This window comes from Aedes albopictus, chromosome 1 (assembly GCF_035046485.1).
Source record: "Aedes albopictus strain Foshan chromosome 1, AalbF5, whole genome shotgun sequence".
Classification (NCBI taxonomy): Eukaryota; Metazoa; Arthropoda; class Insecta; order Diptera; family Culicidae; genus Aedes; species Aedes albopictus.
The window spans coordinates 9375387-9400991 of NC_085136.1; the positions used below are offsets into that span (position 1 = coordinate 9375387).

Genomic DNA, 25605 nt, shown 5'->3' on the forward strand with positions numbered 1-25605 from the left:
TTTTGGGAATCCCGTGTTGGGACTCTTGAAATAATACTAAAAGAAACTCATTGAGGAGCCTAGAAAAGAATTCCTGGGAAATTTGTGGTTCCATTCTTGCCGTTTTGCCATTATCATTATGTTTGGACCTTCAGAATAATAGCTTTATCAATAAGTTCTCTTAAGAAATTTTAGATTCCTTATAGGAATTTTCAACGAAATTGTTCGTAGAAATTGAGAATCAAAGAAACTATGAAGGCAGTAATTTCAGCAGTAAAGGGATTTCTTTGAAATCATTTTTAGACAAAGAAAACTAGAAGCCTATAAGTACTCTTAAAGGAAGAATCTTTTTAAAAGCTTCGGCAAAAATATGGTCGGGCAAAAGCTGGAATATCCACTACCCTTTTAGTCCAAACGTCATCTCAATACAAAAAAATACCGTCGATGGGGGTGACCACCCCCGCCCCCTTGAGCCCCCTGTTTAAAATAATAACATGGATCGAGCACACCAATTTATTTATGCATATCTCTCCATACGCTCAGTCAAGTCGGACATCAGAAAGCATTTCTATTTTTGAACAGATAACGCAACGTAGTCTATGATCGCATTAAACATCCTACCCATCGAAAACAGTCAAGTGTTTATCTTTAATGGTCGTTGAGTGATATATTTCATCTTTTGGCTCGCCGAACTTGACCCAAAGGCAGCCAGCAGCGGCTGAACGATAGCGGATGTGCCAACTATGTGCCCATATCTGCCGGACCGACTAACTTTTGCCACTTCTACTAGCAGACAGATAGAGCGAGGAGCTATTTCGGCTTTAATTAAACACACCCCAAGTGCCTCTTTCACGGAAGGAAATTCAATCTCGTCATCGTCGCCGTTGTTTGAGCTTGAGGAGAACGAGGCGAGGCCGGGAAGGAACTATTTGAGTTAGAGATTTTCCGGCAAAAAACGAGGACCGAAATTTGTCACATAGACATTGACACACTCGAGCGTGCCGAACTGGAAGGGAAATGTTTCCGTTTGCGCCCAGAATGGACCCAAAGGGACGCACAGAGCCGGGGACGGTATTTTGGGATTCACACTCTCATGTATTAATAAACAGGCACTTAGAAGCTATTTTCCATTCCGTTTCCTGGATGTTGGTACCTAGACGGCGCCGGTAAACGATCATTGTGTCAACGGCTTTTTGACTGTTGGCTTTTGTTGGGGGGAGGTTCTAGCACATTAAAATATCACGTGATTGCTTGCTGGGAGTATACTAATAACCACATGGCAAATGGCTTTTGATGTTCCGAGTGTTGGTCGTTTGATGTTGGACTAGGGAAGGAATGTTGTACATCGCCCTTGTAAAACCTTGGATTGAGGAAAATGTATCTAGACATACAGGTTGAGTGGTCACGTGGTCTCGAGGGTCACGCATTCGTTTTGTAAACGAATGTCGTAAGTTCAAATCCCAGTCGCGCTAACAGCAAATTCTCGTCATAACAACACAAATCATCGATTGACACTGACCCTCCTCTGAGTAACTGTTCTAAGCGAATATCCGGATAGCAATCCACGTCTACATCCCAAATCAAACGAATTTCTATTTCATCAGAAGTTAAACATCCGATACCTTGTTTTGGAGTGTCTAGACCATCATAAATAACGAATATAATGTGTATTTAATAATCAGACAATAAAGGTATGGATATCGCAGCCCAGTGGGCTGTGCGACGAGCGCAGATGGCTGCGATTTCTTATCAACTGAGACGTGTTCCTTTGCATTCCGGTGAAAGTATAAAACGGTTGATGGCACCACGCAACCCGACAGACAGAGTAACAGTTTTGTTCAAGTGAGCTTAGTGAAAGTTTTACGGAAGCGTGTGGCTGTGGACCCTTGTGTTTGTTTGCTCTTCGGTACGCGATACAACACCACTTGATTAGATGTTTTCTTCCGGAAGTGATGAAGTGTTGGTTCCGCATATTCATTGAGGAGCGTTCGTTTGTTCGTGGTCTTATTTACAGTCTGATATGCTGCCACTCACTTCGCAAATTTTCAGTTGTATTTGAAACAAGATTTTTTAAACAAGTGCTTTGTTAAAGCTTGCCACATTAATTCATTTGGATTTGTAAAAAATCGTAGCAAGCCATGCGCGAGAGCGGCTGTGTTTTCAAACCGTCTGCCACGTTTAACGTTCAACAATTCGTCATTGAAATCATCGTCATCATCAAACATTTAAAAGCAGTTTTTTCTTTCAAAACAAAAGTCTTCGCTATGAAAATATATTCACTGTGCTTCACATGAGGAATAGAATGCAGTGAATATATTTTTATGGTCGATGTTTTGATTTACAGCGAGAAAACTGCTTTTCATTTTCCAAAAAATGATGACGGATGCTTGAGCCTTAACGCGGTTCCCCGTTGCTCCGGTTCGCGAAACCGCTATGCTAACCGTGAAGTATGTTTCATTTCAGCTCCTAAAGTGCTATCTGCTAATAGGACTCAGCGAGCTGCGTAGGCAGTTGGCATTTGCCAAAAGTGGTAGCAGAGTAATTGTGAAGGTTGTATTTTTATTTAGCATCGCAGCAGGCCGGCTATTGGAAACTGCATTTTATTGTCATTCCGTTGTTGCTCGTGAAAAATACCCAACAAACATTTTTGCTGTACAAGAGTTGAATAAGTGGCTCTTAAACAAATTTTAGCTTAAGAAACTGTTATTCGGCTACTTCTGTTACTCGGGTATGCAATAAACCAAATTTGCTGTTACAATGCCTGTTTGATTGAACAAGTTGAAGTATGATACACAGTACAAAATAGCTCATTCTGCTTATGTATTATTCAGAAACGTGTGCTGGTTGAAAGATTACCTCAGCAAGAAGCTGATGATATGTAAACTTAACCAAAGATTTTATGAAAACTTAGCCCAAAGTTGCAACATTTTATAAAATACACTGAAACCTCTTTTTATGCAGGTTATTTTTATTGATTGATTGATTTGTCTTTATTTAAGAGACTTTCAGGTTAGGTTATTTTTATGCACTTTTGGTTTATGCACCTGTTTTTATGCCACGGAGTAAAAGAGGGACAGGTTTTCACAACCAATCAATATTGTGCATAAGAAAATGTAATAATAGCGGAAACTGCGTGGAAGTTGCAGGGGCGTTTCAGTGGGGTACCTGGAGATCTCAGAGGCATTTCAGGGAGATTCAGGGGTGTTTCAAAGGCTCCCAGAAGGTTTCAAGGGATACATTACGAGATCTCAGGTGGTTCCAGGTGATTTGAGGGGTGGGGGGGTTTCAGGGGAGCTTCAGAGAGTCTCAGGGGCGTTTCAGGGTAATTCAGAAGAGTTTCAGGGGCTTAATATAGGTTTAGGAAGTACTACGAGGTCTCGGGTGTGATTGAGGGGGTCTCATGGGCCTTTCAGGGGGTCCGAGAGGGTTGCAGAGGAATACGTGGTGGTTTCGATGGCGATACTTCGAGGTCTCAAGAGGTTCAGGAAATTTCAGAGGGGGTCCAAGGGTTCTAAGGGAGTCTCAGGGGTCTCAGAGGCATTTCAGGGAGATTCTGGTAAGGAGTAGTCGCTCGGAACACTGTGTCAAGGACACCGTCTTACGTGCTGTGCGGCACACCGAGGCACATTACGGCATAGTTTTGATACTTTAATTTGAGTGAAAAAAAATGTTGGTAACCTTGTGCGAAAGGCGTTTATCAACAGTCATTGACAGTATCATTGCGCTGGTATAAGTGGAAACCATTCTTAGGGTCGATTTATTAGGCTCGGCTTAACCCGTAATAAGTCAGGCTTACCCATATAGTTAAACCTGGCATAACGCTTAAGCCAGGGTGAAGAAATCGCCCCCTAGGTTAAGTGCGGAGTATTCGGCAATGTTGATCAGGACATCAAGGGCTATCAGATAGTAAACTAGTTGATTCAAGTTTTATCTGCTAGGTAGCGTTAGTGAGTCTAAGAAATTCTGAACTGCTGTATCTAGAGAATCAAACCCCATAGAAGAATTCCATCTTCGGCAGAATTGACCAGAAGATTTATCCGATAGTGAACTATTTAATTCAAGGCTTATCCGCAAGGTGGCGTTAGTGAGTCTAAGACATTCTTAACTGCAGAATCTCGAGAATCAAACAGCATAGAAGAATTTCGTCTTCTGCAAAGTTGATCAGGACCCCAAGAGCTATCAAATAGTAAGCAAGTTCATTCTTGGTTCATCTGCTAGGTGGCGCTGGTGAGTCTTAGAAATTCTATACTGTTGTTTCTCAAGAATCGGACTGCATGGAAGATTTTCGTCTTCGGCAATGCTGATCATTATCATCAGCTATCCGGCTGTGAACTAGTTGATTCTAGGTTCAAGTGCAAGATGGCGGCGATGGCGCTAGTTAGTCTTGAAAATTTCATACTTCTGCATACCGAGAATCGGGCCATAAAAAAGAACTTTGCCTTGGGCAATTTTGATTGGGTATAAAGAGTTATCCGATAACAAGCTAGTTGATTTTGAATATATCCGCTAGGTGGTGCTAGTGAGAAGTTTTAAGCTTCTGTATCTCGACAATCAGACAACATATAAGAATGTCGTCTTCGGCAAAATTGGTCAGGGTATCAAAAGCAATGCAATGAGCCAATTGAACTATGTAATTGATTGGATAGGTGCCGCTACTGAGTATTGGAAATTGTAAACTTGTGTTGATCAAGACTGATGATGAACTGATTTATTTTAAATTTTCATCTGAATCCAACTCAGTGGATAACTGACACTGAGGAAGATTACAAGTGGTAGTCGAAATACGCGTATCTGTCAAAGGATAAGCTATTAGGGCGAAACTAAAAGGCACAAAACTGATTACACTCATTCTAGAGGGTATTCTGCTAAGAGGGTTCGAAAAGTCGGTACAAGAGTAGATTTTTATTTAAATGACTTTTATGGTTTTGAGATACACCACACTGCCGTTATAAGCATAGTTGTCCCATGTTACTTTTTGACGATTTTGACTTTTTTGCACCAGGCGCTCTATTTATACGTATATTTTCATATAACGTCAAAAAATAGCATACTTTATTCGAAGACTCAATGAAAAGCATGTCAAGTCAAATTGTCCCACTGTTGAATTTCTACGCATGTCTGTCCCACAACTGAAATTCTACGCATAACAGTCCCACTATAAAATTTCTACGTAAAACCGATACAATAAGCATTTTTAGTAACTTGGCTTCACCTTATAGCATGGCTATTTCAATACTGCATGGTATTAACCCTTCTTTATGTTGGCATTACGCTCCAGCTGGAACAAAACTTGTTTTCCAGTTAAACAATAACTGACATTTCTTTGCAACTTGCAGTTGCAATCTGGATTTAAATACATATTGCTGCAATGCGCGTTGAGCTCATAAACCAAACATAAACACCTAATTGAGAGGCTCAAATGTCGTGAAGCATGGCGAAGCCGATCCAATATAATGACAAAGAGGTTGCTGAATTGAATGACTGGTATATGTGAAAATTTTCAGAAACTTGAAATATTGTTGGTAAGTGAGTTGATAAGTTTCACTTTTTTATTTCACTATGTTATCCCAATAATTTGGTTGAATTAGTGTGTCGGTAAGTGAGTGGCTTAGTTATCGGATATTTAGAAAATAAAAAGAACACTTTTGGGTTAAGCCCAAATCGAAGATGAACTGCTAGAGGCACTGAACAAGCAATCAATATATCAATTGATGAGGGATCAACCGAGTAAGCGAATTGAAGAGTAAGTGAGTGACTTGGTGAGCGAGATTTTGTAACTGTGTGGGTTGATGAGTTAATGAGTAAGATGATAAGCGAGTGTTTTGATAAGTGAGTTGATTTCTTAATGGGCTGATGGGTAGATGAGTGACTGTTTTGAATGAATGTGTTAATGAGTTATTGAGTAACTTGATAAACAAGCGACCTAGACGCTCAGATACTTGATGAGTAAGTGAATTCTTGAGTAAACTGTTGTTAGTAAGTTGTGTCGTAGATAAGCTGCTTTCTGTGCATATGTAAAACAAATGATAGAGGCCAAAAGGATTATATTCTCATTATTGTATTTGTGTTAAAAGTGAACATAGTACCGTAACTGTTTGTTTTCGAATAGGATGAATATAGAACCGTACCATTACCAACGGCATTTTGACCCTTCATATTCAAATAAAGATACATGAAGCATGAAGCCTCTAATGGCAAATCACTCCCAATCTTTGCTGGGGTTCCTATTCATATGACCCATGTTTTGAAAACTTAAGCTGTTGTATTTCTAAACATATTTTATTTCAATGATACATACATATGTACATATTTCTAGTCATTTAAAATTAATGCAAAAGCTTAATCAGTTGTATGCTTTGTTGGTCATTAGGCAAAATAGACCATTAGGCCGAAAAGGTCATTAGGCCGAAAAAAATCAATAGGCCGAAGAGGACGTCAGGTATAGAACAAGGTCATTTCGAAAATACCATTTCGGCCAGAAGACCTGTTCGGCCTAAAGACCTTTTCGGCCTAAAGACCTTTTCGGCCTAAAGACCTTTTCGGCCTAAAGACCTTTTCGGCCTAAAGACCTTGTCGGCCTAAAGACCTTTTCGGCCTAAAGACCTTTTCGGCCTAAAGACCTATTCGGCCTAAAGACCTTTTCGGCCTAAAGACCTTTTCGGCCTAAAGACCTTTTCGGCCTAAAGACCTTTTCGGCCTAAAGACCTTTTCGGCCTAAAGACCTTTTCGGCCTAAAGACCTTTTCGGCCTAAAGACCTTTTCGGCCTAAAGACCTTTTCGGCCTAAAGACCTTTTCGGCCTAAAGACCTTGTCGGCCTAAAGACCTTTTCGGCCTAAAGACCTTTTCGGCCTAAAGACCTATTCGGCCTAAAGACCTTTTCGGCCTAAAGACCTTTTCGGCCTAAAGACCTTTTCGGCCTAAAGACCTTTTCGGCCTAAAGACCTTTTCGGCCTAAAGACCTTTTCGGCCTAAAGACCTTTTCGGCCTAAAGACCTTTTCGGCCTAAAGACCTTTTCGGCCTAAAGACCTTTTCGGCCTAAAGACCTATTCGGCCTAAAGACCTTTTCGGCCTAAAGACCTTTTCGGCCTAAAGACCTTTTCGGCCTAAAGACCTTTTCGGCCTAAAGACCTTTTCGGCCTAAAGACCTTTTCGGCCTAAAGACCTTTTCGGCCTAAAGACCTTTTCGGCCTAAAGACCTTTTCGGCCTAAAGACCTTTTCGGCCTAAAGACCTTTTCGGCCTAAAGACCTTTTCGGCCTAAAGACCTTTTCGGCCTAAAGACCTTTTCGGCCTAAAGACCTTTTCGGCCTAAAGACCTTTTCGGCCTAAAGACCTTTTCGGCCTAAAGACCTTTTCGGCCTAAAGACCTTTTCGGCCTAAAGACCTTTTCGGCCTAAAGACCTTTTCGGCCTAAAGACCTTTTCGGCCTAAAGACCTTTTCGGCCTAAAGACCTTTTCGGCCTAAAGACCTTTTCGGCCTAAAGACCTTTTCGGCCTAAAGACCTTTTCGGCCTAAAGACCTTTTCGGCCTAAAGACCTTTTCGGCCTAAAGACCTATTCGGCCTAAAGACCTTTTCGGCCTAAAGACCTTTTCGGCCTAAAGACCTTTTCGGCCTAAAGACCTTTTCGGCCTAAAGACCTTTTCGGCCTAAAGACCTTTTCGGCCTAAAGACCTTTTCGGCCTAAAGACCTTTTCGGCCTAAAGACCTTTTCGGCCTAAAGACCTTTTCGGCCTAAAGACCTTTTCGGCCTAAAGACCTTTTCGGCCTAAAGACCTTTTCGGCCTAAAGACCTTTTCGGCCTAAAGACCTTTTCGGCCTAAAGACCTTTTCGGCCTAAAGACCTTTTCGGCCTAAAGACCTTTTCGGCCTAAAGACCTTTTCGGCCTAAAGACCTTTTCGGCCTAAAGACCTTTTCGGCCTAAAGACCTTTTCGGCCTAAAGACCTTTTCGGCCTAAAGACCTTTTCGGCCTAAAGACCTTTTCGGCCTAAAGACCTTTTCGGCCTAAAGACCTTTTCGGCCTAAAGACCTTTTCGGCCTAAAGACCTTTTCGGCCTAAAGACCTTTTCGGCCTAAAGACCTTTTCGGCCTAAAGACCTTTTCGGCCTAAAGACCTATTCGGCCTAAAGACCTTTTTGGCCTAATGACCAATCCGGTTCAATGAAATTTTTGGCCTAATGACTTATTCGGCCATATAAATACTTTGATGTATGTAACAATATTTTGCGGACACACGACGTTTTTCCGACCAAACGATATATCGGCCTGGTGACCTTTTCGACCTAACAACATTTTCGGCCTAATGACTTTTCCGACCTTATAACATTTTTGGCCTAACGTTCTAATCGCTTATTTCGATAATACTGTATGTATATATTTCGACGTAAACTGCAATGGAAGAGCTATTTAAGTAAAAAAATGAATCCATTTACGTAATGAATACATTTAAATAACCCCGACTTATTTCTTTAATGGAGATTTGAGTGTACAATACCCAGTGGCCCAATGAAGAATTCTTCGATTGATGGAAAGTTTCCTCAGACTGGAGTGAGAAACGAAGTCACACTACGTGGATATCAACACGCCTAAATGGCTGGCGCTGCTAACCGCACGGCCACGAAACCCATACTTTATAACTCACTTACAAACTCACTAATTCACTTACTAATGCACCCACTTCTACGGAACAGATCTCTCATACTCATAAACCAACAAACTCACTTACTCACTATGTCACTCACTGACTTACTAACTCATTCACTTACTATCCCACAGACACTCACCAATTTAATAATTCTCTTATCAACACATTAAAATTAACGGGGCAACTCCCTGTTAGCTGTGACTTTCCTAATTCGTAACTGACTCACTCACCAACTCACTTAATTTTGGAGCACCTCACATTCATCCTTTCATCAATTCACTAATCAACTCCTTTTTCATCAACTCACTCACCTAGTTCCTACTTAACCGATTATTAAGAAAGTGTTAAAATGTGAGGTCACTCTTTTGTTGTCTTTCGGCTCCGTTTTGCCTCGAGTCATTTGAGCCTTATGCATGAGAGTCTTATAATGTTATAAGAGAAGCTAACATTGTTTGTTATTAAAAAATATAATTAAAAAGTATAGAACAGACCACATCGAGCGTGAAAAGAGACGACTAATTATCGTGCGTAGAAATTTCGCCAACAGGACCACATTTCTAGGCATAACAGTCCCACTAATAAAGTTTTTGCTAAAAATACCATATTTTTTAAAATATTTGAGTGGAAATACTTCAGGCATGAAAACATAAGCGATTTCTAACGATACTATGAAAACTTAAATCCGATTTGTTACACCATTTGGTCAAAAAACATGAAAAACCTGTTTGAAACTTAAATCGCAATTTTCTCAGTTTCAAGTTTTTCAACATGGGACAACTATGCGTAGAACGGCAGCACATAAATCAGACGTTGATCATGATCGTGGCATAATTCGGGCGTTAATGAGTTAAGCTCGCAAAGGTACCCCTCCCCTTCTTGATCCATGCACCTATGTTGATCTTGGTATCGCCATTTAGCTACCAATATATTGGGGGCTCCAGAGGGTCTCATAGGCGTTCTAGGGGTCTAAGGAAGCTCCACTGGGTATCAAGAACGCTCCATGGAAGTGCTAGAGGGACTCAGGGGCGTTTTAGGGAGCCTCATGGGGTTCCAAGGGTACTCCATGGAGTGATACAGGCAACTCATGAGGCCCCAAAGGTTTCTCCCTGAATCCCTCTACAACGACCCTTAATCCTCTTGAAACGCATCGGAAAGGGCTTTAACACAGAGGCCAAAATACTCACGAATTTATTAAGTCACAACTTAAAATCGAACTTTTTTTCGATGCCATTGTCGCTTTTTGATTTTAAAGCCATTGGATAAGCATTCCATATTATCAATAATTGACATTAGCAGAATTGTTTCGAAAAAGCGATAATTGAAATTTATGAACACACTCATAAAAATGGCATCGTTGTCAGTAAGGTGTGCGTCAAAGATTTTCTCGGAATTTGTCCTGGAATTCCTCCATAGTTTTCTCCATGGATTTCTTCAGAGATTACCCCAAGGATTTATATAGGCGTTCCCGCAAGGTTTTTTGTTCAGTAATTCCTTCACCAGATCCTCTAAGAATTCCTCTACGGTTTTTCTAGAAATGTTCCATAGAAATCGTGTAGTAATTAAAAAAAAAAATCTGGAATCTTTAGAAAAAATCCTGCAGAAGTTCTTGAAGGAAATTCTAAGAAATTATTGAGAGGAACTTCTTGATAAAAAAATTGAACTCCTTGAGCAAATTATCCACGCCTTTTCGTAAAAATTCGTCCAGAGTGTCTTTTTCCGATTTCTACGAAAAAAAAACAATCTCAAAATATCTGCTAGAAACATTTAAGAAATTCCTGCATGTATCTCTTTAAGTATTTCTTTGAGTATTCGTATAAGGATTACTGATTTCTTCCTTCAGATACGTCACTAAAGATGGACTCAATCAGGAATTCCTAAAAAAAAACGAATAAAAATTGTTCCACAGTATTTCCCGCAATGATTCCTTCAGGAATTTCCTCAATAATTTATTTGTGAAGTTCTTTGAGAGTTTCTTCTGCAAGCTCTGCAAGGATTGCTTCATGATGTTAATCGAGGATTTGTTTCAGGAGTATTTGACGAATTTATTCAGTAAGTCTTCCAAAAAAAATCCTATCTTATTTTAATTTGTACAAAAATTTAGGAATGTACCATCAGGAAGTTTGCCAAGGGTTCCTTCAGGGTTTTCTCCAACGAGGAATCTTGTCGGAGGTTCTCCTTAAATGAAACTCTGGGAACATGCATTTAGTAATTCATTAAGAATCCCCTTTTGGACTTTCCAGAGAAAATTTGCAGGAGTTTCTGAAGGAACCATTGACGAAATTTCTGAAGGAGTTTTTACTTCAATTTAACATTCCATTCAATTGCTTTTTCGTGTAATGTAACTATACTGTTTTCATTCTTTACATACACTTTGAATTTGAATATTTTTATCATCTGGGTCCCAAGGGGCAATCAAGGGGTGTTACAAGGGGTCCCATTAGCGTGCCATGGGATGTCAGGAGCTTTCTGGAACACCTCCAGGGGGTCTCATAGGCGTTCAGTGGGGATTCAGGGGGTTTCAAATTTGTTTCAGAGGCATTCCAGGGGTTTTCAAGGAATTTCAAGGGCTTTCAGGGGGTCCCAAGGGTGTTCCTTGTGGTTTCATGGGGTTTAATGGTGCTTCGAGGAGTTTCACATGGTTCCAAGGGAGTCTCAGGGGATTTCATTGGCGTTTCGTGGGGTTCCAGAAAGTTTCAAATATGTTCCAAAGGTGTTCCAGGGGGTTTCAATGGGCTTCAAGAGCTCTCGGGGGTCTCAGGAGCATTCCAGCATGTTCCAGATGGTTTCAGAGGGTTCCATAATGCATTAGGGAGTTTTAAGGGGTCTCAGTGGCGTTCCAGAGATGTACCAGGAGTTTTGAGGGGTGTTTAGTGGTGCTTCAGGAGGTTTCAAGGGGTCCCAAGGGCGTTCTAGAGGTGTTCCAGGGTGTCTCATGGGGTTTCAGAGGCGTAACAGAGGTGTTTCTGGGATGTTCTAAGAAATCCATGAATTTCAGGGGCCTTCCATCGAGTTTCAGGAGCGTTCTAAGGGGCTTCCAGGGGGTTTCAGAAGCGTTTCAGAGATTTTCAACGGTTTTAGGGCACGCCGTGGAGTTTCATGGGGTTTCAGGGGACCCCAGTGGCGTTCGAGTTCAGGGGTGTTCCAGGGGGTTTCATAGGCATTTCTTGGAATTTCAGGGAGATTAAGCGGTGTTTCTAGGGTGATTCATGGGGGTTCAGTGGGTTGAGGGGTTTTGCATAGGTTTTAAGGGGGTTGAAAAGACTTCACAGGGCTGTTTTAGAGGCCGCAGGAAATTGCAGTTAGTTTCTGGGGCATACTAGGAGATTTCAAGGGCGTTCCCCTAAAACTCTGAAACGTCTTGAAACACCTTGAAACCCCTCTGAATTTTCCTAAAATCCCCCTTTTTCCCACCTGGATTTCCCAGAAAACCCTCAGAAGCAAGAGAACCTTAATGTGCCTTTAAATTCCTTTTTGAAACATCATTGAAACCCCCTTAGAAGCCCCAAAGAACCCCTTGTGAACCTCTTCAAAACCCTTCTAAAACTCCCAAAAACTTGAAAATGAAAATCTATCAAAGTTCCAGACCTCCACTAGAAATGTTCTATTTTCTCTTAGAAAATGAAATTTAACAAAATCCAAACTCAATGGAAAGTATAAGAAATGACTGAATCTAGACGTTCATTGGATATTCTTCTATAACAACATATTCAGTGCTAACCGTTCAGCAATTGGCGAATTACCCTACTTTTTAAGTACTGGTTTAAGTATCTCTAACTTTCTTTCCAAGTAAAAATCAAAGATACGATGTGAAGGCTGACAATTTTCTTGTTATCCTTGTTTCGCCCTAAAATTTTAGAATCTTTCGATTGTTATTCAATTTTATGTCACCAATATTTGTTCATATGCATAGTAAAACGTTCTGTGACAAAACACGTGCTTTAAATCGATTTTTTTGGAACTAATCCATCTCCTAGTTGTGCGTACTCAATAATCGAAAAAAAAATCACTGAATCGCATACTCTACAGACCCACCCTAGTCCTGTTTCAGCAAAAAAGTTTCCGCAAAAAGGAAACTTTTTGCGAGCTTTAATTTCAAAAAGTAGCCGCTAGTGCGCAGACTCTCGTTTTCCCATGATTTTCCTCTTTCAGCTGTAGTCTTGCATTGGTGGTAAAAGTATTTGTTTAGAAAATACAAAAGTGAAGAAAAGCATCTTTAGTAGAGTTTTTATCAAAATCATGTTTTTCGTAAATTTGACAGTAGGGCATCAAGATGTCCTGTAAAATAACTGGAGTCGCCAACATGCAGTGGTTTCCGTCCATCCAGCGTTGAATTCGAATTCTCAAATTCATCATAATGGTTAGTACATTCGAAAACATAATCTCTCATCGTAATTTGTGTTTTGCTCGCCATTTTCCCACACACGATCCCCAGCCGCGGTTTGCTATGATCGTTTCGTTTGTATAGAATCAGGCGACCAAACCGAAAAGTGAAAATTTCTTGGCATGCTTTGCCAAACCTAACATCATCTGAACCCGATGCACTTGTTTGTGGTGATTTGCGCTTAGCGGATGATGCAGATTGCAAAAATAGACTCTGGTCAGCTACCCTTCCTTCATAGCTCGCTAGTGTTGTGATAGAGGGAGAACCAGAACGTACATATACTAGATAAGTGCGCTCCTCTGGTTTAGAAGGTGCTTATTCTCTCTGTGTGTGGCCATTGGGTTCCATCTCGGGACGCATGAGAATGAACATCTAGTTATTGTCACGTGCTTGTGTCGCCCACCTAACCGGCTCATGAAACGCCTCATCACGATTTACATTAGTTTTTCTCCCAAGTGAAAAATTACATAATTACGGCTGATGTGACTTTATCGAATTGCAGCGCGCGAACGATCGTCTACCGCCGCCGGAGCAATCGTCATCGGTTGGGATGGACTTCCTGCTTGGAGGATTCGCGGCGACCTGCGCCGGGCTGTTCAGTAATCCCTTCGACGTCATCAAGACCCGGCAGCAGTTGCAGGGTGAACTGATGGACGCTGCGTCCAAGACGCAACGCAATCCATACAGATCGATCTTCAAGTCCATAGAATCGATCCTCAAGGCGGAAGGCATATCCGGGCTGCAGAAAGGGCTTGTATCGGCTTTGGCGTTCCAATTCACGATGAACAGCATCCGGTTAGGGATCTACCAGACGGCGGAGAACTACGAGTGGACTCGAGGTAGCAGCAAGTTCGGCACGTTGATGTACTCGATCTACTGGGGTGGGTTCAGTGGAGTGATCGGAGCGACGGTGGCCTGCCCGCTCTACATGATCAAGACGCAGATTCAGGCCACCTCGCACGGGAAGTACGCCGTCGGTTTCCAGCACAATCACACGGGAACGATGGACGCCTTGGCCGGGATTTACCGGACCTACGGTATCAAAGGCCTGTGGCGGGGCTATCCGGGAATCGTGACGCGTACGGCCGTGGGATCGTCAGCACAGCTGGCGACCTTCTCCAGCTTTAAGGATTTCTTTGTGCAGTTTGAGTTCTTCCAGCAGTCGGTGGCGTTTACGGCGTTCGCTGCCAGCATGTTCAGTGGGTTCTTTTGCTGCGTGTTTATGTCGCCGTTCGATGTGATTGCAACGAGGCTGTTTAATCAAGGTAATTGAAGTTGTATCCATTTTGAAAACAACTAATATTGAAGGGTCAAAAATTGACTGTTTCCCAGTTGTCACCAATTCGGTTTTTAATTCTTCCATTGAATTTTCTTCAAATTATAGGTCGCAAAGCTCCAATTTATTTTACAAAATCTGCAACATTTACTTGGAAATTTTTTGTTCGGGAACTTCATTCCAAAATTCCATACTTCTATAGAAACGATGTCTCCAACAAACTATATGCAAGCACAGTGTCTGTTCCCTGGAATATCTTTCAATACCATGGGATCTGTGCCAATGTGTTAAAAGAAAGTGTTCAATCTATAATTTGTGGAAAACAATATGTTGGAACCGTGCAAACACTTAGATTTTACATTAAAAGAAGCACTTGCCAAAATAGAAACGCTGTGTCTGTTTTGGACACATTTCTAACTCCGGTTTCTATTTTGGCGAGTCGCTTGTATTTTTATGGGTGTTGTGTGGCCAAAGTAGACATATAAGGGACAATTTTGTTTTTGGGAAATTAATGTTTACCATGTTTTGATCAAGTATAATTTTACCATCCGTATACAACAATAATATCTAGTGAATAATCGCAATAGGCTATGTTACTTGGCCTGTACAGCCAAAAGGAACGACTGACCGAAACTGATGCATGTACTCTACTACAGGTCAGACTTGATTATCCTGAGTCAGGTTCCGAAGCTTCCCAAAAATATATCTGAGGAATGGAATGCTCTACAAAGCTGAAACTTTGACTGATTACTAATCAAGGTTAGCTTGATATGTCTAAAGTTTTTTTACAGCATTCCGTTCTCCAGATATATGTTTGGAAAGTCTCAGAACTTGACCCTGGATAATCGAGTCCGGCCTGTATAAGGTTTGAGGTGGCTGAGGATGCTTATGATGTATTCCGATGGAAACCACTAACACTTTTTGGAATTTATTATGCATTCTATCTAACTCAGCAGGAAACGGAGAACTCTTCCAGAGATTAAGATTTGTGTATGCGATCGTGATCTAACTATTACCCACTGACTTTCCGGCAGTGATATTATGGAAGAAATCTTTCTACAGTATCATTCAGATGGTACTGCAAAGAGCTTTAATTTGGGAGTTTAAGTAGCTGGAATGTAAAAGCTCCATTGAAGATTCAGATACCCATGTCAGAAAGGGTGGATGTCCATTCAGAAGTTACTTTCACTTATTATAAGCGCCGCATGCCACAGTGGTTGAATTAGCGAAAAATACGATCTGAGCATTTTGAATGTGAAAATGTGAAAATTATATAATGTGATATTCTGCAAAATTGTTACAAATTCTTAGGAGCAACTTTTGATAAGTTTTGTTCTTTGATAAGTTTACTCAAAAGTTAGATAAAAAAATCTATTTTCCACATAAGCCACGATAACTAAATTGTGTCTTCAGCAAAGTTGTAGATAATATCATGCAGAAAAATTTTGCCGAAGACATTTTTGCTCTATCTTTTAAATAACCGATATATAATAAATTTAGTATATACAACCCTTTCAAACCTTGAAAAACCACTAAGTCTTCTATATCTTTCTTGGATGAGGTTTTCATGACTTCTGATGTTCTGAACACTTTTTCAGTATGCTATTATGCATCTTTCTTGTGAAACAAGTGTTGCCATATTAGACTGGCCCAAGTACAAAAATGTCGAAAAATTCCATGGGGCACCCTCTAGAATCGTGCCTTTGGATGAAAAGAGCAATCTGTGAAAATTTCAGCTCTATCGGTTTAAAACTGAGCTGGCGCAAATGAGTTGAAGGTTTGCATGGGGTCTTCAGTCCAAATATATGGGAAATTTGATGACCTCCAGTCTCTCATTCAGCACGCTGGTTGAAAGAGTTTGATTTGGCTCATGATTGAAAAAATAATAGTTGATACCCTAAGGAAAAACTTTGTAGAAGACCATATAATGATAAAATTTAATTTAGTTGCGGTTTCAGCTAACGGAAGCAGGATGAGGACATCTTCCCCTGTTTATTCTTGGTGGTTGCATGCAGCACGTGTTTGCTGTTCGAAACTTGCGCTCTACATCATAGGCGGCTATGGAGGGTGCCCCGTGATTTTTTTTCAACTTTTCTTTCTCGCTATACAAATGTGGGCCGGTCTATTGCCATATTGTTATTGTTTCTACGTAATTTTTTAGTTTTCCTATGAAAAATGATCATGAGCTATGAGCACTTTCACAGATTTTAACTGAAAGCTTCCTCTGCCAATGACCATTTTGCATGTGTATGATGATTGTTGTTGTTTTTTTTTTTTCAACAAAAACTATGACAGCTCAAGATGCAAAGGAGCTTATTTGATGGCACGTAAAGTTCAGGAGGATACATGATTCGTAAGTAGGAAGCGATCATTTCAAAGTAATATATTAGTATTTATTGAGGTGGTAGGCTTATGCACATTCCACTTTACCGTGAATATTGGGGTTGCAGAAACATAAAATTAATGCGCTTCGGAAATAGTGAATATTATTATCTCGGAATGAAATAAATTAATTTGTTAATTGAGTAAAACTATCTCGAATCACAAGAAAAATCAGCTCAAACAATTTATTTATGTGAGCATGTTATGGAAATGGTGGCAAACTATCAATTCATTGCTTATTTGAGCAAAATTAACTATTTTCTATTCATGTCAGTTGATTCTTTAATATGGCGACAACCAAAATTAGCGAAAATGAAACGAAAGCAAGTTTACTTTTATGATGACCGCAATAAACCTAGCAGTGTCGTAGTTTTTGCTTTTCTACCAACAGATGTCGTTACTAATCGAACGGATCGCCATCTGTTGAGAGTTTGAACAGTTTTATTGTGGTAATAATGAATGCCTGAAGGTTTACATTCATTCATTTATTTAGTTAACATCAAATTCATGATAATACTGAATCAACAATTTGCCGCCATAATACTCGATTTGCAGCTGCAGCTCTCCATCCTCGGTCACGCCCAACACTCGCCAGATCACGCTCCACCTGGTCCGCCCATCGTGCTCTCTGCGCTCCACGCCTTCTTGTACCAACCGGATGGTTAGCAAACACCAACTTTGCAGGGTTGTTGTCCGGCATTCTTGCAACATGCCCTGCCCACCGTATCCTTCCAGCTTTGGCCACTTTCTGGATACTGTGTTCGCCGTAAAGTGCAGCGAGCTCGTGGTTCATCCTTCTCCGCCACACACCGTTCTCCTGCACACCGCCGAAGATCGTCCTTAGCACCCGTCGCTCGAAAACTCCGAGTGCTTGCATGTCCTCCTCGAGCATCGTCCACGTCTCGTGTCCGTAGAGAACCACCGGTCTTATTAACGTCTTGTACATGGTACATTTGGTGCGGGGGTGAATCTTTTTTGACCGCAGTTTCTTCTGGAGCCCATAATAGGCACGACTTCCACTGATGATGCGCCTTCGTATTTCACGGCTCACGTTATTGTCAGCCGTTAGCAAGGAACCGAGGTAGACGAATTCTTCTACCACCTCGAAAGTATCCCCGTCTATCGTAACATTGCTGCCAAGGCTTGTCCTGTCTCGCTCAGTCCCACCTACCAGCATGTACTTTGTCTTAGCCGCTTTTACCACCAGTCCGACCTTTGCTGCTTCACGTTTCAGGCGGGTGTACTGTTCTGCCACCGTTCCAAATGTTCTGGCAATAATATCCATGTCATCCGCAAAACAGACAAATTGGCTGGATTTCGTGAAGATCGTACCCCGGCTGTTGAGCCCGGCTCGTCGCATAACACCTTCCAGGGCGATGTTGAATAGTAGGCAGGAAAGTCCATCACCTTGTCGTAGTCCCCGTCGAGATTCAAATGAACTGGATAGTTCACCCGAAATCCTTACGCTGTTCTGCACACCGTCCATCGTTGCTCTTATCAGTCTAGTCAGCTTCCCGGGAAAGCTGTTCTCGTCCCTAATTTTCCATAGCTCTGTGCGGTCGATACTGTCGTATGCCGCTTTGAAGTCGATGAACAGGTGATGCGTTGGGACCTGGTATTCACGGCATTTCTGGAGGATTTGCCGTACGGTGAAGATCTGGTCCGTTGTCGACCGGCCGTCGATGAAACCGGCTTGGTAACTTCCCACGAACTCATTTACTTTAGGTGAAAGACGACGGAAGATGATCTGGGATAGCACTTTGTAGGCGGCATTCAAAACGGTGATCGCTCGAAAGTTCTCACACATTAACTTGTCGCCTTTCTTGTGGATGGGACAGATTATCCCTTCCTTCCACTCCTCCGGTAGCTGTTCGGTTTCCCAGATCTTGACTACTAACTGGTGCAGACAGGTGGCCAACTTTTCCGGGCCCATCTTGATGAGTTCCGCTGCGATACCGTCCTTACCAGCCGCTTTGTTGTTTTTGAGCTGGTGGATGGCATCCTTAACTTCCCTCAGCGTGGGAGTTGGTTCGTTCCCGTCCTCTGCTGCACCAACATAGTCATTTCCTCTGCTGCCTTGGTCCTCCGTGCCTACATTCTCTTCGCCATTCAGGTGCTCGTCGAAGTGCTGCTTCCACCTTTCGATCACCTCACGTTTGTCCGTCAGGAGGCTCCCTTCCTTATCCCTGCAGATTTCGGCTTGCGGCACGTAGCCTTTGCGGGATGCGTTGAGCTTCTGGTAGAACTTGCGTGTTTCCTGTGAACGGCACAGCAGTTCCATTTCCTCGCACTCCGCTTCTTCCAGGCGGCGCTTTTTCTCCCGGAAGAGACGGGTCTGCTGCTTCCGCTTCTGTCTGTATCGCTCCACATTCTGTCGGGTTCCATGCTGCAGCATTACCGCCCGCGCTGCATCCTTCTCCTCCAGAACCGCTCTGCACTCCTCGTCGAACCAATCGTTTCGTCGACTCCGTTCTACGTACCCGATAGTGCTCTCGGCTGCATTGTTGATGGCTGCTTTCATTGTACTCCAGCAGTCCTCTAGAGGGGCCACATCGAGCACACCCTCGTCCGGCAACGCTGCCTCGAGATTCTGCGCGTATGCGGTGGCGACATCCGGTTGCTTCAGTCGCTCTAGATCGTACCGGGGCGGCCGCCGGTAATGTACGTTGTTAATAACGGAGAGTTTTGGGCGCAGTTTAACCATCACCAGGTAGTGATCGGAGTCGATATTAGCGCCACGATAGGTCCTGACGTCGATAATGTCGGAGAAGTGCCGTCCATCAATCAGAACGTGGTCGATTTGCGATTCCGTTTGTTGTGGTGATCTCCAGGTGTAACGATACGGGAGGCTGTGCTGAAAGAAGGTGCTACGAATGGCCATGTTCTTGGAGGCGGCGAAATCGATGAGGCGTAGGCCATTTTCGTTCGTCAGCTGGTGGGCGCTGAACTTTCCAATCGTCGGTCTGAATTCCTCCTCCTGGCCTACCTGAGCGTTTAGATCCCCTATGATGATCTTGACGTCGTGGTTTGGGCAGCGGTCGTACTCGCGTTCGAGCTGCGCGTAAAATGCGTCTTTGTCATCATCAGTGCTTCCGGAGTGAGGGCTGTGCACGTTTATTATGCTGAAGTTGAAGAATCGGCCTTTGATCCTCAACCTGCACATTCTTTCGTCGATCGGCCACCAACCGATCACGCGCCTCTGCATGTCGCCCATCACTATAAAAGCTGTTCCCAGCTCACGTGTGTTGCCGCAACTCTGGTAGATGGTATGATTACCTCTAAACGTTCGCACCATGGATCCTGTCCAACACACCTCCTGCAGCGCTACGATTCCGAACCCGCGGTCCTTCAGTATATCGGCGAGTATGCGGGTGCTCCCGATGAAGTTGAGAGATCTGCAGTTCCACGTACCGAGCTTCCAATCGCAAGTCCCTTTTCGTCGCTGTGGTCGTCGCCATTGGTATCGGTTCGCATTCTTCTCTTGTTGATTTTCCGGTGCTAGTCTTTTTTACGGCTGGCTCGCAGGGCCTGACACCAACCCACTAACCCAGGGAGCTGGGCTTACCTTCCCGGAAGCTACGGGTTCTGCATTGGCATTTCCTCCAACTACAGTGCTAAATAGCCAGGCTCGAGCGCCAGTCTTCGCCGGGGGTGGTGTTTTTAATGGGCGCCCAGGAGATAATATTTTACCTGAGCTTCCACCCCCAAGGTTTACATATCGGAGAGTTTTGTTTACTCTTAAAATCAGGATTTATGGATATCTTCAAGTATACTATAAAACATTTCATTAATGGTTTTTATAAAAGTAGTCATAAAACTGTAAGTTTTGATTATTGCTGTAATAAAACCCTAATAAAAATCAAACAAAACCAATCAGCAATGGAATTGTTACTTGGGCTGCCATCTCCATGTGAACATCATTACAGCGCAGTCGAACTTACTCCAAGTCTCAACTTCGTCGCGTATGCACGTCACATTATTTCTCACAAAATTATGGGACCACACCCAAGTAACATTTTTTAGTAATAGAAGAGATTATCAGAACCATCATAAAACCAAAAAAAAAAGTTATAAGGTTTCATGACGGTTTTAAAAACATCTAAAAGACCAATTAGTCATCAAAATGTTACTTGGGCACTGTTTGATTCTGGAACCACACGCAAACGGCGCACACTGGGGCAGGATTGAAAATACACGGAAAAAACCTCTAGCTCGTCGAGATGTCGAGATACGCACTTGGTGTCTTCAGGGAAAATATTTCTATGAACAAGGTCGATATTCTGAACGGTGGCATATTTTTCTTACGTTATTCGCATAAAAGTCCTATAAGCCATTTTGGCCATCTTTCATTTTAGCGGTATGGTGTCTTCGGCAAAGTTGTTCGGCTATTTATGCTGAAAAAGTTTGCCGAAGACGTCAAATTTCCAAAGCCTACTGTTCTTGAGATATTAGTCATTTTATAAAATACCTATCTAAAATCGAGTTTTTTCATTAAATTACGTTTGTAAACAAATTTAATGTCCGTTTTCGAGTTATAATAATGAAAAATACTAAAATAAAACATATGTAAAATAAATTAGTTGGAAAAAAACAAAATATGCATTGATTTTTCATAGAAACCCAAGTAACACACTTGTCACCGAAGAGTCACGGCGGCGCAGGTTTTTGTTGTGCAGAAGTCATTGTGACTTAATTCTAGCAAGTAAGTGTTTATTTGTTAGAAGTAAGTCACAGTGACTTCTGCGCAACAAAAACCTGCGCCGCCGTGACTCTTCAGTGACAAGTGTGTTACTTGGGAAGTTCCTGAAAATCACGCAAAATGTATATAGGACGTTCTTGCAGTCGGGCAAGTTCGGGCAAGTTTATTCATCGGCGATCACCTAAAAAATACATAAGCTTTCATGTAAATTTTTTTCACCTACATGATATTTGATGATTTTTTTTAAATATCGTTCAAAGTTTACTGTTTTGTGTGAAATAGTACAACATTTTTGCACATATTTTACCATGTTGTGTGTTGCCAAGTGAACCATGAGAAGTATAAATGCAATCTAGTTACAAGTTTAGTCATAGGGTATTCGTTCCCTTATTAAGCACGTGGCTCCCATTTTCATCCTACGAAAAACAAAGGATTGAAGCGCTGTTTGTTTTGTTTCTTATTTTTGTATTTTTTGTTAAAAGTGAGCACCCATGAAAACAAAAAGAACGAAATCAATCGGTGCCGTAATCGCTAGTTTTCGAATAGGATGAATATGGGAGCGTGAGATTACTGATGGCACACATACCCTATTTAAGCTCCAAACAAATGGTTAAACACAAAAATGTCCGAAACGCCAATAAAAGTGAGTTTTTAGATCACTGAACACACAAAAAATATTTCTATTCAATAAAATTATATAAGATAATGATAAAACCAAGGCTAAATGGCGTGTTTAGGACATTTTTGTGTTTTACAATTTGTTTGGAGCTTAAAAATGACTAAACCTGTAACTAGATTGCATTTATACTTCTCATGGTTCACTTGGCAACACACAACATGGTAAAATATGTGCAAAAATGTTGTACTATTTCACACAAAACAGTAAACTTTGAACGATATTTAAAAAAAATCATCAAATATCATGTAGGTGAAAAAAATTTACATGAAAGCTTATGTATTTTTTAGGTGATCGCCGATGAATAAACTTGCCCGAACTTGCCCGACTGCAAGAACGTCCTATTTACATTTTGCGTGATTTTCAGGAACTTTCTATGAAAAATCAATGCATATTTTGTTTTTTCCAACTAATTTATTTTACATATGTTTTATTTTAGTATTTTTCATTATTATAACTCGAAAACGGACATTAAATTTGTTTACAAACGTAATTTAATGAAAAAACTCGATCTTAGGTAGGTATTTTATAAAACGACTAATATCTCAAGAACAGTAGGCTTTGGAAATTTGACGTCTTCGGCAAACTTTTTCAGCATAAATAGCCGAACAATTTTGCCGAAGACACCATACCGCTAGATGGCCAAAATGACTTATAGGACTTTTATGCGAATAACGTAAGAAAAATATGCTACCATTCAGAATATTGACCTTGTTCATAGAAATATTTTCTCTGAAGACACCAAGTGCGTATCTCGACATCTCGACGAGCTAGAGGTTTTTTCCGTGTATTTTCAATCCTGCCCCAGTGTGCGGCGTAGCTAAGGGTACCGAGCCACTTGGGCAGTGGCTGGTATGTTGGACAGTTTTTCGCTATAACTCATTCAATCCAAAACCAATTGACTTGAAATTTTGAACACTGCTTGATGCTATACGTATCCCACTGCTATCCGGACGGCGTAGCACTGGTCAAACCGTCAGCGGAATCGCAACAAAAAAAGGAAACACAAAAGAAACGTGACGTTTGTGTCAAAAATTCATTCGAATCCATCCACTCCGAGCAGAGATATTGAATTTATTCGCGTTTTATACCTATTTTTTCCCATTGTGCATTGTTCTAAGAATTTGCTTTGAAATTTACCCAGAATTCCTGGAAATCTTTGTTTACAAAATTTCTCTGGAAAGCTGAAATGCAAATTTAACGAAGAATCAGAAGGTTTTTTTTCAGAAATAAGGCTGGAACAATTTTTCGAATTTCTCTTATGTCAACAAGGGTTGACTCTTATTGCACTCTCGGTTCTTCGCAGGTTTTCTTGCTTTTCAATAGTTCCTCCTCTAATTTTCACGGGGCTCTCCAAAAATTCCTCCGAAACTTTTGCAGTGCTGTTTCCGGAATTTCTCTTGGTTGATCCAGAATTGAGGTACGGTATTTTACAAATTTCCTCTCCGGTTTCAGAACATGAATTACTCTCGGAGTTCCTGCCCGGAATTTCGTTTGGTGATTTTACCAGGAACCATCTCAGAGTTCCTCCTCGGATTTTTTTAATCGTGTCGCTCGGAATACCTTGCCGATTCATTCCAAGATTTCTCCTGCAATTTCTCACACGGAATTCCAGAGATACTGCGAATGAAACTGCTGGAACTCCTGGAAGAATCCTGAAAGTCATATTGGGAAAGCTCCGTGGGATGTCTCTGTAACCAAACGTACTCTAAGCAAAGTCTCAGGAACTTCAGGGTAAAGCCCAGAAGGAATCATTGAATATATCTCAGAAGACTGCTAAATGAAAACCAGGAGAATCTCCTGGATCGATTTTATTGATTGATTTATCTTTATTTGAGAGACTTTCAGCCCTTGGCTGGTTCGTCTCTTTCTTGGGAAAATCTCCTAGAGAAATTCTGGGATGCAAATTCTGTAAAGCATCCCGGAAAATACTAAGGGAAATCTCAGATGAATCACCACAAGAAAACTCAATCCAAAAAAAAATTTAAAAAAAAAATAAAAAAAACCGCAGAGGCATCCCGAAAACCTTTGGATGAAATCTCAGGAAAAACTTCATGAGGAATAACAGCAGGAACAGAGGAAGAAGGAGTATCAAAAGCTTGGGGACGCTAAGCCAAAGAAACGCCAGGATGGCGGGTGCCAAGCGAGAAACGGGTTACGCGCTTGTCATCATGATGGACGAGTCTAAGTACTTGGAAGTCTTGAAGGCGATGAGCAGCGATGTCAAGATCGTGCATCTTGAAACCTAAAGTAGAGTTATGAAATTGAATATGAAAGTGGCAGCGATGTTAATAACAAACGGGATACACGAAAAAAAATATCAGTGAGATTGCGGAAATCGAAGCGGAGCTTGAACGGGGAATTCAGTTAAAGAGCGGAATTCAACGAAGAGGCATTGATGTATTCAAACGAGTGAACGGGACCGAAGCTTCCAGGAGATGATTCTACACCGACGTACGGCAGTGTTCGACGTACATACTCATACCGGCGAAATGATCCTCGAGCTCAAGCGCGACAAAACCTGTAGAGGCGCCGCACAATTGTCCGGCGGAAGTGGTTCTTGTCGAAGGTGTCATGGTGAGGGCACTCATCGCGGAAGCAACTCTGAAGATCAAAGCCCTAATCGAGATCACGGACGCGGAAGAGCATTTCACGGCTTTGCGGCAACAGTGCAAGGCCCGATATTTATTGCAACACGGACGGTAGTCCAGGGTATTAACAATCCTGTGTAGTTTCCGGCTAAGAATAGGACTGCTAATCCAAGGTGTCAAGCGACCCATGCCGAGGAATGTGAAAAAAGATGCTCGGTACCTGGGCAATGTGTGTTGCTTAGGTAGGGCGGATCAGGGGACGACTCCCCTCCCCCTTGGACTATAGTTGAGCTGTAGAGGAGAAATAAGAAACCGCAGGATGTGCATGAGCGCAGGGACACCAAAATTAGGAGACGTAGGAGGGTAGGTGCCAAACGCGAGATGGGCGACGCGCTCGTCATCAAGACCGAACAGTCCAAGTACTCGAAAGTCTTGAAGGCGATGAGGAGCGACGCCAAGCTGGTGGATCTGGGAGCCGACGTACAAGTAAAATGATCCCCAGGCTCAAGCGCGACAAGGTGCACCGCCTACAAAAGTCTGGTGGAAGAGGTCCTTGGTGAGGGTATCGAGATGAGGGCTTTTACGACGCAGGCGACTCTGGGGGTGAAGAACCTAGATCCAAAGCGCGGTGCAGGTGGCCCTCGCAGCCGTTCGACTACGGAAGGGCCTGGCAGAGACAGGTAGCCAGGTAGGAAATCCACGAACAACAAGCACTAAACGTGAGGTTCAAGGTGTCCAGCCTTCAGAAGAGCCGTAGCGGACAAATCACAGTGCAGGTAACGCAGCTGAACCTGAACCACTGTGACGCAGCTCAGCAACTGCTTTGTCAGGCAGTTTCTGAGTGAGGGACGGATATCGCAATACCGAGTACCCGCTGGTAACGGAAACTGGGTCGTCGATGGGTCCGGAAATATGGCGACGACATGGACAGCGGGTAAACACCCAGTTTACATCCTACGGGGCTTCGTGGTCGCC

General features: G+C 42.2%; 2 protein-coding genes across 5 annotated transcripts in view; one reads left to right on the forward strand and one right to left on the reverse strand.

The window, feature by feature from the left end:
• Positions 1-1810: 1810 nt before the first annotated feature.
• LOC109413251 (solute carrier family 25 member 35) overlaps positions 1811-25605 on the forward strand; it is a 34162-nt gene continuing 10367 nt past the window's right edge. Inside the window, exons 1-2 of one of the 4 annotated variants that reach the window (XM_062843390.1) lie at positions 1811-1885; positions 13509-14271. In XM_062843390.1, coding sequence (XP_062699374.1) covers positions 13557-14271 — 715 coding nt within the window. In that variant the 5' untranslated portion in view covers positions 1811-1885; positions 13509-13556. Of the gene's footprint in view, positions 1886-13118; positions 13318-13508; positions 14272-25605 lie in introns of those variants that run through there. The other 3 variants (XM_062843399.1, XM_062843393.1, XM_019686985.3) reach the window with 3 other exon arrangements.
• LOC134284480 (uncharacterized) lies at positions 18152-20357 on the reverse strand. Its single transcript, XM_062843381.1, has 2 exons — positions 18277-20357; positions 18152-18199 (listed from the first exon to the last, which is right to left on the reverse strand). The coding sequence occupies exons 1-2, from the start codon at positions 19957-19959 to the stop codon at positions 18167-18169; spliced, it is 1716 nt and encodes a 571-aa protein (XP_062699365.1). The 5' UTR covers positions 19960-20357; the 3' UTR covers positions 18152-18166.

Coding starts and splice junctions, on each gene's coding strand:
- LOC134284480 (XM_062843381.1), bottom strand. CDS start 19,959: ATGGTGCGAACGTTTAGAGGTAATCATACCATCTACCAGAGTTGCGGC. Junction 18,200..18,276: donor AGAAATGCCGTGAATACCAG/GTCCCAACGCAT, acceptor ATGGAAAATTAG/GGACGAGAACAGCTTTCCCG.